The sequence below is a fragment of the Lithobates pipiens genome, unplaced genomic scaffold (genome assembly GCF_037356315.1).
Source record: "Lithobates pipiens isolate NorthernLeopardFrog02 unplaced genomic scaffold, aLitPip1_a1.2 Scaffold_75, whole genome shotgun sequence".
Lineage (NCBI taxonomy): Eukaryota > Metazoa > Chordata > Amphibia > Anura > Ranidae > Lithobates > Lithobates pipiens.
In genome coordinates this window covers 1083527-1097229 of record NW_027507898.1, presented here as the reverse complement: position 1 = coordinate 1097229, position 13703 = coordinate 1083527, and the positions used below count along the sequence as shown (strand labels likewise).

At 44.6% G+C, this 13703-nt stretch overlaps 1 protein-coding gene across 2 annotated transcripts in view; it reads right to left on the bottom strand.

Annotated features, from left to right (window-relative positions):
* Nucleotides 1–210: 210 nt before the first annotated feature.
* LOC143959444 (uncharacterized) overlaps nt 211–13703 on the bottom strand; it is a 39921-nt gene continuing 26428 nt past the window's right edge. For both annotated transcript variants that reach the window (XM_077468099.1, XM_077468100.1), the window contains exons 2-4: nt 12199–12298; nt 11317–11564; nt 211–894 (exon numbers count right to left, since the gene is read on the bottom strand). In XM_077468099.1, coding sequence (XP_077324225.1) covers nt 319–894; nt 11317–11564; nt 12199–12298 — 924 coding nt within the window. In that variant the 3' untranslated portion in view covers nt 211–318. The remainder of the gene's footprint in view (nt 895–11316; nt 11565–12198; nt 12299–13703) is intronic.

The following is a 13703-nucleotide window of genomic DNA, read 5'->3' as shown; positions in this document are numbered from 1 at the left end:
GTAAGTGTGTTTTTGTGTGTGTTATGTTGTTTTGCCTCTAGTGGGACTTTTATCAACACTTCAGAATTTCTGTTCTTGCTTTGCCTTTGATACATATGCAACCCAATTATTACATTTGCAGCTGCTGTTCTAGTTGTGATATAGTTTGTTGCCACCACTAGTGATGCAAATTAATCCAAATGAAGAAGGGGTTATATAATCATCACTCGGTTTCAAGTTTTCAGAAATATTTATTACACATAGATCCATATGATAAGTACTGGTGATAAAGCACAGACAAAATAGTAAAATACATTCTTAGATATGTAAAAGATACATTTATTTCTGTAGGTCAGCATCAGTCTTCTCAGGTTGCTCGGTAGTTATCTGTTTCTCAACACTGTTTTGCTCGGTTCCTGATGTAAGATAGCTGACAAGACTGGATGCTCCTGCAGCAGAAACTGAACCTAACCAAGACAAACCTGTGGCTACGGCTGACCCTGCCGCTGGTGAACTTGAAGAGATATAAGATCCCAGCTGTTTAACACTATTAGCTGTGGCTTCCGTTGCCTCTACAGATCGAGCAGCGAAGGACTCTGCCAATGGTGACATACACTCAGCTGCCGTCAACAACATGGTACCATAACCAGTAGCATCTACTTTAGCAGCTACAATTGGAGCCAGTGTTTGTGTTCCTGCAGACAGCATGCTTCCAAAAGCAGCTAAACTCTTCCCAGCTGCTGCTCCCAGGACTCCAGACATCGCTGTCACTCCTTGACCTGCTAAATCGACTCCCTTAGCTGCGACTGAACCCACAATTTCCGAACTTGAGTTCATAGCTGAGCCCGCAATTTGGACTCCTTTTGCTGCAGCTATTGTCAGTTCTCCAGGAATGGGTGCCATGTTTCTAATTATCTGGAAATTAAGACATTAATATCAGTTTAAATGATTGTAACACAAAAACATTGTGGTGTTGACCATAATAGATAGACATCTTTAGTGTATCAAACAGTTTACATTTTTTTATTGTAGATAATTACAATTACCTCAAACTATATTGAGGGTAGGGATGAGCCGAACACCCCCCGGTTCGGTTCGCACCAGAACTTTCGAACGGACCCCATTGAAGTCTATGGGACTCGAACGTTCGAAATGGAAAGTGCTAATTTTAACGGCTAATATGCAAGATACTGTCCTAAAAAGGGTTTGGGGACCTGACTCCTGCCTCAGGGGACATGGGTCAATGCAAAAAAAGGTTTTAAAACGGCCGTTTTGGCGGGAGCACTGATTTTAATGACGATTAAAGTGAAAAAAAAAGTGAAATATTCCTTTAAATATGGTGCCTGGGGGGTGTCTGTAGTATGCCTGTGAAGTGCCACGTGTTTCCCGTGTTTAGAACAGTCCCTGCACAAAATGACATTAAACGGAAATAACACCATTTAAAACTGCTTGCGGTTTTAATGTTATATCTGGTTCCTGCAATATGGTTGAAAATCATTCAGAAAAATGGCATGGGTAGCCCTCCCTGCCCATTACCAGCCTATTTGGGTCTTGTACGCATATTAAGGGGAACCCCGTACCCATATTAAAAAAAGGAAATGCGTGTGGCCCCCAGGCCCTATATACTCAGAACAGCAGTATACAGGCGGTGCAAACAAGACAGGGACTGTGTAGGTTTGTTGTGTTAAGTTGAATCTGTTTGTAATTTTCAACTGGTACATTTTTAAAGTGTAGCTCCAGTCAAAAAAACTATTTTTAAGCTTTTTGGAAAATATAGGGAAGGGTTATCACCCCTGTATAATTTGTTTTGTCGTCCATCTTTTTTCATCTCACTTGCTGCTGTCTGATGTTTGTAAGTTGGATGTTTGAAAGTAGGGGCCTGCCCTATATGCTCTGCAGAAATGGCGGAACAAGGTGTTGGTTTTGCCACAACATTGTAAGCCCTGAAAGTGACTCTTGGTGGGCGCTGGAGCGCCCTGCTGTGAACGATTATATCAAGAATTGTAATTACATGCCATTGTTGAACAGTGGTATAAAAATTGACCTTTGGTGGTTGTGGTGCTGGTGCCACAACACTATAAGTCCTCACCGTTACTCTGGGTGGGCACAGGAAGGGGCCCTCCTGTGAAATATTATATCAAGAATTGTAATTACATGTCCCTGTTAAACAGAGGCAGAAAAATTGGGCCTTAGGCACTGGTGCCATCACACTACAACCTCTGCCATATACTCTAGTTTTATTGCAGGAATTAGCCCTGCTGCAAAGCATTGAATCAAAAATTGTAATTAAACGCCCCTGTTAAACAGGGGCAGAAAAATTGGGCCTTAGGCACTGGTGCTGGTGCCACCACACTGCAACCTCTGCCATATACTCTAGTTTTATTGCAGGAATTAGCCCTGCTGCAAAGCATTGCATCAAAAATTGTAATTAAACGCCCCTGTTAAACAGGGGCAGAAAAATTGGGCTGCTGGCATCACCCAGAACCAAAAATGTTCTTCCAACATATCAGCGGAGGAGGAAGAGGATAGACAATCAACATAACAGGACAGTCACTCAGCATCAGCATAGGCAGTCTTGAAGGGATGTGGTATTTCAAAAAAAATTATTCGGTTACATCAGCTTCAGGTGCTTGGTAGCTGTGGGTGATCCAAGACTGATTCATCTTGATGAAGGTCAGTCAATCAACTGATTCGGTGGACAGGCGCACCCTGTGATCGGTAACAAAGCCACCAGCAGCACTGAAGGTGCGTTCCGAAAGAACGCTGGATGCAGGACAGGCCAGTAGCTCAATTGCATACTGTGCAAGCTCTGGCCAGTGATCCATCCTCAAGACCCAGTAAGCCAGAGGATTTTCGGTGGGAAAGGTGTCCAAGTCTGACCTTGCCCCTAGGTATTCCTGCACCATGTAAATTAGACGCTGGCGATGGGTGCTGGAACCAATCATACCTTGGGGCTGCGGACTAAAAAATTGTCTGAAAGCATCAGTCAGATGGCCACCTTCACCGCTCCTTCTGACTGATGCCTCAGCAACACGTTGTCCAGGACCAGGAGTTTGTGACCTCCCAGTCTCTGGGAACGCGTTGCACAGAGCTTTCTGCAAGGCCTCCCGGAGATGTCTCATCCTCTGCTCCCTCTGCGATGGCAAGATAAGGTCGGCAACCTTACCCTTGTACCGTGGATCAAGGAGAGTGGCCAGCCAGTAATGGTCCCTCTCCTTGATCCGAAGAATACGAGGATCCTTCCGCAGGCTTTGCAGGATCAGGGAGGCCATGCAGCGTAGGTTAGCTGAGGCATTCGGTCCGGAGTCCTCTGGGTCACTAAGGACAACATGATCCGCAGCTACCTCCTCCCAGCCACGTACAAGTCCACGTGTTTCTTGGGACTGTAAATCATCCCTATAAGACTGCTGCTGCTGATGCTGAGTGCCAGCCTCCACCTCCATGCTGACACAATCATCCTCCTCCTCCTCTTCCTCCTCCTCACCCTCTTCCTGTGTGATGGGTGGCACAGCAGGAACACTGTCTGGATAAAGGGGGCCTTGAGAGGCAAGGAAGTCCTCCTCTTCCTGCCTCTGTTCTGCCTCAAGTGCCCTGTCCATTATTCCACGCAGCGTATGCTCCAAGAGGTGGACAAGAGGTACAGTGTCACTGATGCATGCACTGTCACTGCTCACCATCCTTGTGGCCTCCTCAAATGGTGACAGGACAGTGCATGCATCCCTGATCATGCCCCACTGGCGTGGTGAGAAAAAACCAAGCTCCCCTGACCCTGTCCTGGTGCCGTAGTCGCACAGGTACTCATTGATGGCCCTCTGCTGCGTGTGCAGCCGCTGCAGCATGGCCAATGTTGAGTTCCATCTGGTGGGCATGTCACATATAAGGCGGTTCTTGGGCAGGTTCAACTCCTTTTGGAGCTCAGCCAGCCGAGCACAGGCATTAAATGATCGGCGGAAATGCACACAGACTTTCCTGGCCTGCTTCAGGACATCATGTAAGCCGGGGTACCTGCCCAAGAACCGCTGCACCACCAGGTTAAGGACGTGAGCTACACAGGGCACATGGGTCAGTTGTCCCTGTCGGAGGGCGGAGAGGAGGTTGGTGCCATTGTCGCAAACCACCATTCCTGGCTTAAGCTGGCGTGGCGTCAACCACCTCTCGGCCTGCCCCTGCAGAGCTGACAAAACATCCGCCCCAGTGTGGCTCCTGTCCCCCAAACAAACCAGCGCAAGCACGGCATGGCATCGTTTTGCCTGCGTACTTGCGTAGCCCCTGCAATGCCTACGGAGCACCGCTGGTTCTGAGGACAGAGCACTGGAAGAGGCCACGGAGGAAGAAGAAGAGGAGGGGGTGGAGGAGAGAGGTGTGTCACAACCAATAGTAGCATTTTGGAGGCGTGGTGGCGGAGCAACCTCCAACACTACTGCACCTTGTCCTGCATCCTTCCCAGCAGCCAGAAGAGTGACCCAATGGGCCGTGAAAGACAGGTAACGTCCCTGTCCATGCCTGCTGGACCATGAGTCAGCGGTAATATGCACCTTACCGCTGACCGCCCTGTCCAGCGAGGCAAGGACATTGCCTTCCACATGCCGGTAGAGAGCCGGAATCGCCTTCCGTGAGAAAAAGTGGCGTTTAGGGACCTGCCACTGAGGAACCGCACATTGTACAAACTCACGGAAGGGGGCCGAGTCTACCAACTGAAAAGGCAGCAGTTGAAGTGCTAGCAATTTAGCCAAGCTAGCATTCAACCACTGGGCATGTGGATGGCTGGGAGTAAATTTCTTCCGCCGGTCCAGCAGCTGGGGCAGGGACATTTACCTGCTATAATCGGATGTGGATGTACCACTAGCAGAGTTCCCGGAAGCACTTGGCTGTGACACACCTAATTCTACACCTTCATTCCTCTCAGAGCAGGTTTCAGAGAGGACTGAAGGTCTAGTGGGGTTGGAGATGCCAGCTGATGAGGAGCAAGGAGAGGTCCGCTTTGTTCTTTGGTGTGGGTCTTTGAGGTACGCTTGCCAACGAGCTGCATGGCAGGTCAACATATGTCTGGTCAAGCATGTGGTGCCCAAGCGGCTGATGTTTTGGCCACGTGAGATACGCTTGAGACATATGTTGCAAATAGCAGAGGTGCAATCTGATGCACTCGTCTCAAAAAAGGCCCACACCAAAGAACTTTTAGAATAACGCGCAGAGGAAGCGCTCTGTGCAGGCGGAGCTCTGCGGTGTGATTCAGTCGGTGTGCTGCCACTAAGCTGGCCCCTGAAGGGCATCCTGCCTCGTTGGACATGTGCCTCCTCCTCCTCCTCCTCCTCCTCCTCCCTCCTTCCAGGCACCCACGTGGAGTCAGTGCCCTCATCATCCCCTCCCTCTTCATCGCTGTAGCAAACCTGGCAGTATGCTGCAGCTTGTGGAACATGACTGCCAGATTGCTGTGCTTCTTGAGCATCCTCTCTCTCTGCGCTCACGCTACTGCCTTCCTCTAGCTGAGTGTCATCATCAGAGCCCACCAAACACTGGGCATCCTCCTGGAGCATGTACCCAACACTGTGCTCAAAGAGTTCAGGAGACTCCTCAGGAGGACGTGGTGGGTCTAGGGAAGGAGTCACTGATGATGACATTGAGAGGAGGGAAGACGATGCGTTGACAGCTGCTTTGCTACTACCCTGAGACTGGGTGAGAGAGGATGAGGAGGATGAAGAGGGCTTGCTCATCCACTCTACCAAGTCGTTGGCATGTTGCGGTTCAACATGTCCAGCTGCAGAAAAGAAGGACAAGCATGTCCCATGGCCACGTGCTGATGACAATGCACCGCATCCACGACCAGCACTGTTGTCTCTAGACACAGAGCCTGCTTGCCCTCTTTTATCGGCTCGCGCCTGTCTGCCTCTCCTTGCTGGCCTTCCAGACATGGTAATGGCCTGAAGGGAGTTGGGTAAAACAGTAGTTGGGTAGTTTATATTGTGCTGGAGGCACACAACACCCACTAACTCCTGCAGATGCCTTTTTATAGAACAGCAGAGTTAAAAGGGTATATACAGATGTATACTGTGCTGTGCTGGAAGCACACACAACTTCCAATAACTCCTGCAGATGACAATTGGGCCCAAATAGAGAACAGCTATGTAGGTGGATTATAGCGGTATGTACTGGGTACAGAGCACGCAGACAGCACGCACTATCTCCTGACACTACTGACTGCAAGCGCTATTATTAAAGATGGACCACTAGCTATATAGGTGAGGTGAATATCACGGTGTATACTGCGGTCAGGGCACGCAGACAATAACCAGAAAACAGCAGAGTTAAAGGGGTAAATACAGATGTATACTGTGCTGTGCTGGAAGCACACACAACTTCCAATAACTCCTGCAGATGACAATTGGGCCCAAATAGAGAACAGCTATGTAGGTGGATTATAGCGGTATGTACTGGGTACAGAGCACGCAGACAGCACGCACTATCTCCTGACACTACTGACTGCAAGCGCTATTATTAAAGATGGACCACTAGCTATATAGGTGAGGTGAATATCACGGTGTATACTGCGGTCAGGGCACGCAGACAATAACCAGAAAACAGCAGAGTTAAAGGGGTATATACAGATGTATACTGTGCTGTGCTGTGCTGGAAGCACACACAACTTCCAATAACTCCTGCAGATGGCAATTGGGCTCAAATAGAGAACAGCTATGTAGGTGGATTATAGCAGTATGTACTGGGTACAGAGCACGCAGACAGCACGCACTATCTCCTGACACTACTGACTGCAAGCGCTATTATTAAAGATGGACCACTAGCTATATAGGTGAGGTGAATATCACGGTGTATACTGCGGTCAGGGCACGCAGACAATAACCAGAAAACAGCAGAGTTAAAGGGGTAAATACAGATGTATACTGTGCTGTGCTGGAAGCACACACAACTTCCAATAACTCCTGCAGATGACAATTGGGCCCAAATAGAGAACAGCTATGTAGGTGGATTATAACGGTATGTACTGGGTACAGAGCACGCAGACAGCACGCACTATCTCCTGACACTACTGACTGCAAGCGCTATTATTAAAGATGGACCACTAGCTATATAGGTGAGGTGAATATCACGGTGTATACTGCGGTCAGGGCACGCAGACAATAACCAGAAAACAGCAGAGTTAAAGGGGTATATACAGATGTATACTGTACTGTGCTGTGCTGGAAGCACACACAACTTCCAATAACTCCTGCAGATGGCAATTGGGCTCAAATAGAGAACAGCTATGTAGGTGGATATAGTGGTATGTACTGGGTACAGAGCACGCAGACAGCACGCACTATCTCCTAACACTACTGACTGCAAGCTCTATTATTAAAGCTAGATCACTAGCTATATAGGTGAGGTGAATATAGTGGTGTATACTGCGGTCAGGGCACAGACAGTAACCACTACACAAGAGCAAGATAGGAAATCAGCCAAAAACTATTGGTGTGTAACTGTGTTGAAGGTACACAGAACACCCACTGCTTCAGATGCTAACACACTACACGAGGCCGCCTCAAAGGCGGCCTTATATAGTGTGGGGCGTGCACTACACAGCCTGAGCTATGATTGGCCACAGGCAGGATGCCTGTGACCAACCATGGCTCTCCTCGCTGCTGGCGCTGCGATTGGCCAAGCATGCGGGGTCACAGTGCATGCTTGGCCAATCATGAGCCAGCAATGCACTGCGCCATCGCAGTGCATTGTGGGCCACACGAATTTTGCCGCGAACGGCCCAAGCGTTCGGAATTCGGCGAACGCCCGAACGACCAATGTTCGAGTCGAACGTACGTTCGACTCGAACACGAAGCTCATCCCTAATTGAGGGTAAGTCCACTCTCATGGAAAAAGTATAGTGTAAAAAAAAAAAAGTATATATCATATACAATTGCTACACAAGCATATTTTAATTGGATGTAATAAAAATAGCCTTTCCTTTTCAGTCTGCATCCTCTGTAATTTTCTAAAAAGTCAATGCAATATATGAGTCCTGGAGACCTTTTTTACTTAGTTGATGTACAGTAAACATTCAGAGATTTCATTAACTGCTTGAGTGATTTTTTTTGCACTAAAATACAAGTTGAGTTTTTGGTATGGTCTGCAACAAATATGTCATATACTCCCTAAATCTGGCCATACATGGACCAAAATTTGTCCAGTTCACCAGAGACTGGCCGAATTTTGATCCAGGTACCATAGGGTCCACAATCGATGTCTGTACACTGTAGGGTTTTCCCTGCCAGCAGCTCTGATAAGTGTATTCTGTATCAGAATGCAATAGCTTAGTAGCAGGATTCTCCTATTCACATTGAATGTTTGGATGGGGCAGTCGACTCATGTATGGGCTACCTAAGGGTTAATCACATCTAAAGGCAGGGGTGTGTAACTCAATTTCATTGTGGGCCACATGAGCAAAATGGTTGCCCAATTTTTATCTATAAGACTATATACATTTATATGCAGGGCTTTTTGTCTCAGAGAATAGGTACAGGAACTCAACAAGCCCACCCCCCGCCTTTAAATGCATTAAACGGTGGGTGTAGCCAAATTGCTATAACGGTGGGAGGATCTCAAAGGGGCAAAAAATACTAGGAGTGCATTATGTGCGGAGTTCAGGGATGCGCTATGTACATAAAGCAGTTTCAGGGGTCACCATCTGTGCACCCAGTAACAGATGGGGACATTTATTACCATGCAATGCCTCCTCCCACTCTGAACCTGCATCTCCCCGCTGGGATAGATAGGGATATGTAAAAGCTGATAAGAGGTAAGCTGTGACAGCGGTGAACAGGGAGCAGAGGGTGAGAGCCAGAGTTGGCAGAATGGAGTTCCGCTACATTCCAGCTGAAAAAATCCCAGGGTGCGAGGACCACATGAAATGGCTTAGCAGGCCGGATTCGGCCCATATGCCTTGTGTTTGACTTATGTCTAAAGGGATTGGAGACACCAAAGCTTTTCACAGCTTTTCTCACCAGCTAAATAAAATGAATTAGTTGCTCCCATTCACAATCTGTATCCTAAAAACATACAGCTTTTTCTTCAGAACAGAAATAGGTAGGAATCTGTAACTAAATTTGTTAAAATCCTTGCCATGTACATTAATCACCCAGAGGGGATTGTTTTTATTTTTTCAAGAAAAGTGTAGTTACTCTTTAAAACTTTTTTCTTTGTACTATAATCTTCTACTCTCTTTCCCAGGCTAAGACTGTCACAATATCGTGAAACAAAAGATGACAAAAATATTAAAATCATTTTTTATTCCAAACAACTAAAAAGACATATTGTCAAATGAAGTGCATGAATATTAGTTGGAAAGTGTTCCTGAGAGAAAAAAATAAAATATATTTTATATATATATATATATATATATATATATATATATATATATACACACACACACACACACAGTGGATATAAACAGTCTACACACCCCTGTTAAAATGTCAGGCTTCTGTGAGGTAACAAATTCCACTTTAAATGTGACCTATAAATTGTACAACTCAATTGAAAAACAAACTGAAATCTTTTAGGGAGGGAAAGTAAAAAAAAAAAAAAAGCTAAAATAATATGGTTGCATAAGTGTGCACACTCTCTTTTAAAACTGGGAATGTAGAGGTGTTCAGAATTAAGCATGCACATTCAAACTCATGTTAAATAGGAATCAGTACACACCTACCATCATTTAAAGTGCCTCTGATTAACCCCAAATAAAGTTCAGCTGTTCTAGTAGGTCTTTCCTGACATTTTCTTAGTTGCATCCTACAGCAAAATCCATGGTCCGCAGAGAGCTACAAAAGCATCAGAGGGATCTCATTGTTGAAAGGTATCAGTCAGGAGAAGGGTACAAAAGAATTTGCAGGGCATTAGATATACCATGGAAGACAGTGAAGCTATCATCAAGTGGAGAAAATATGGCACAACAGTGGATGTCCCTCCAAAATTGATGAAAAAGACTAGAAGAAAACTGATCAAAGAGGCTGCCAAAGGGCCTACAGCAACATAAAAGGAGCTGCAGATCTATCTGACAAGTAGTGGCTGTGTGGTACATGTGACATCAATCTCCCGTATTCGTCATATGCCTGGGCTATGGGGTAGAGTGGCAAGATGGAGGCCTTTTCTTACAAGGAAAAACATCCAAGCTCAGCTAAATTTTGCAAAAGTCTCTCAAAAGCATGTGGCAAAATGTGTTATAGTCTAATGAATCCAAGGTTGAACTTTTTGCCCATAATTCCAAAACATATGTTTTGGTGATGTGCAGTGTTGTTTTTGCACCAAAGAACACCATATCCATAGTGAAGGATGGTGGTGGTAGCATCATGCTCTGGGGCTGTTTTTCCTCAGCTGGAATAGGGGACTTAGTCAAGGTAGAGGGAATTACGAACAGTTCCAAATACTAGTTAATATTGGCACAAAACCTTCAGGCTTCTGCTAGAAAGCTGAACATGAAGAGTAACATGCCCCAAAGCATACATCCAAATCAACAAAGGAATGGCTTTGTGAGAAGAAAATTTAAGTTTTGGAATGGCCCAGCCAGAGCCCAGACCTGAATCCCATTGAAACTCTGTGGGGTGAACTGAGGCCTGTGCACAGAAGATGCCCTCGCAAAGTCAAGATGTGCCATGCTGAGTTGCATGAGTTGTACAGTTTATAGGTCACATTAAAGGTGGAAATAATTCTGAAATGATTTATGTTTGTCTCATTTTTATACATCATGGAAACCTGACATTTTAACAGGGATGTGTAGACTTTCTATATCGACTGCTCAAAAAAATTAAAGGAACGCTATTTAATCAGAGTATAGCCAGTCAATTAAACTCCTGGGATATTGATCTGGTCAGTTAAGTAGCAGATGGGGGCAGGCAGTTACTCTAGGAGAGCTGGACAGGGCCATAGAAGGCCTTTAACCCATCAACAGGACTGGTATCTGCTCCTTCGTGCAAGAAGGAACAGCATGAGCACTGCCAGAGCCCTACAAAATGACCTCCAGCAAGGCCACTGCTGTGAATGTTTCTGAATGTTTATGACCAATCAAAAATAGGTTTCATGAGAGTGGCCGGATGTCTTCTAGTGGGCCCTGTGCTGACTGCTGACAGTTGTACACTCACTACTTTACATTGTAGAAATGTGTCATTTCTTCAGTCTTGTCAAATGAAAGCTATAATAAAATATTTGCAAAAATGTGAGGGGTGTACTCACTTTTGTGAGATACTGTGTATGTATGTACGTATGTATGTACACACACATATATATATATATATACACACACACACACAATGTATATGTAAATGATCATGAGATTCAGTCATAAATCACACTTACAATATCTAGATTTCCTCGTCCATATTTCAGTTCAAAAGCAAAATCTCGGCAGCTGGACCCATAAGGTTTACTCTCACCCACCATCTGCAGAGCTGTTTTTACCACTTCATCATTGGGCACCGGGGTCAGGTCATGATACATTTTGCTCACTTCATACTTGCATCCCTTTGCCTCAGTCTCCAGTGTAGTTTTCCCAACAACATTTGACTCTCCATGAACAGCATTATCACCACGACCAATAATCCTGCCTGGGCACACACAATATCATCTGAATCAATATAAAAAGACTAACAGGTAAATCAAATGAATGAACAATCAGTTAAAATATGTGTTCTTCAGGTTTTAATAAAGTTTTCTGGTCTGAACCTAACGTTTACTGAGCATTTCTGTGTGCTTTAGTCCCTGTGATCCCTACATACTTTTTTTATTAGTGCTCTAAGAGCCAGTTATCTGATTGGCTGAGTTACATTATCAGATCTCACTTGCAACTAGCATTTTGCATAATATGTGATGTCATGGATCCCATTAAAACAATAGAGGGGTGGACTCCATGTGACTTCAACAGTAGTCTCAGACAAGGGTCCAATTTTAATATAGACAGGAAATTGCTTTTGAACATTGCAACCCTCTAAATATTTTTGTATACTATTTTTTTTTAGGGTGTTTTAGAGAGCTAGATTGGGTATGTTAAAAACTCGACTCCATTTTATTCATCCAAAGGGTATATTAATGTAAATCATACAATCATAATAATAATAAATAATAATCATATAGTGTATTTAGAATATATTTGACTATAGTTATAACACAGAACTTAGTTTTATCAAACTCTTTATTTTTTTTATTGCTACCTATGATGCATAGTTCTTCTCGAATACCTACCTGTTAAATGTACAATATGTCCATCACCTACATACACAGCCCAGTGGCGATGTCCTGGTTGCAAGATTTCAATAATATCTCCATTTGTAAAGGTGGAACACTGGAATATGAAAAAGCAGTCATTAGCCATATTAATAGAAATTACCTTGGATCCACTCAAATTTGGGGTTTTGTTTTCTAAGGGGGCGATCACAACTGGATTCTATGGTTACTATAAGCGGGGATATAGAAGAAAGTGGACAATATACTGTCCATTAGTTATCAAAGACAAAAGCATTCAATTATTGCATGCATGTTGTCCCTCACTCTTTTGTTGTCTGCAGTGCTCCCATCCCACGTACTTTCATTTCTTTTACAAAGGATTATATTAATGTTCAGTCAAACAAACAGAGCCAGCAATTGAATAGTTACAATGCAAAATAATAATGTACAGACCGGAAAGACGTACATAACCAAGGCTCAACGCCTCGCAGTATATAGAACAATAAAGAAAAAAAAAAAAGCACACACACACACACTTTAATTTCTAATCCATAGCAGTGGAGGCTGGTGGTATATTTTTTGGGGGGGCATCATCAATCCACCCGCTGCCAACCTCCCCTGCTCGGTTGGGTCACAGGCACCCCCCGGTCAGTCACCAGCTCTGCACCTACCCCATCTAGGTCACGGGCAGCACTTCCTCCGGGTGGTGGCTTCTCCTGCATCTCCACCCTCCTCCTCCTCAGCAGCCAATAGAATCGCTTCTTCTCTGAGCCAATTGGGTGACGGGTCTCAGGACCTGCTTACTGATTTTGATTGCACAGGAGGAGAATCAGGAAGACAATAGCGAATAATAATTTTCTATTGTCACACAACTGGGTGGGCTCAGGGCGCAGTGCTCTGGATCCTGAGCCCACACTTTTTTGAAGCCAGAGTATCAGGCTCTAATCAAGTGTTTCTAAAAAGAAAAAAAAAATCAGTTGGAACCCATGGATCAAGCGCCATGCATGTAGATTAGGGGGACGGCACCCATGCGCTTCGCCACTGATCCATAGACCCTGCTCTGGTGTTAGTGATTCTACAGATTTTTGCCCTTTATGGGTCAAAGCAAATTTTTACATTTTTGTTACTGACTCTGAAATTACCTTGTAAATGTATGACTTTGCTTTTTCCTTTTTATTATGATGAGGCATATTCATAAAGCAGTAAATATGATATTCGCCAAACATTCAGGGCAATTTAACCACTTTCCCAGTTACTGGGCACTTATACCCCCTTCCTAACCAGGCCAATTTTCAGCTTTCAGCGTTCTCACACATTGAACGGTAATTACTCAGTCAACACTGTACCCATACGAAATTTTTGTCCTTTTTTCACAGAAATAGAGTTTTCTTTTGGTGGTATTCAATCACCACTGGGTTTTTTATTTTTGAAATTATGATTTAATGATTATCCCTTTCATGACTAAGCCTATTTTTGGCATTTGGTGTTTACAAGTTAAAATCCATATTTTTTGCTAGAAAATT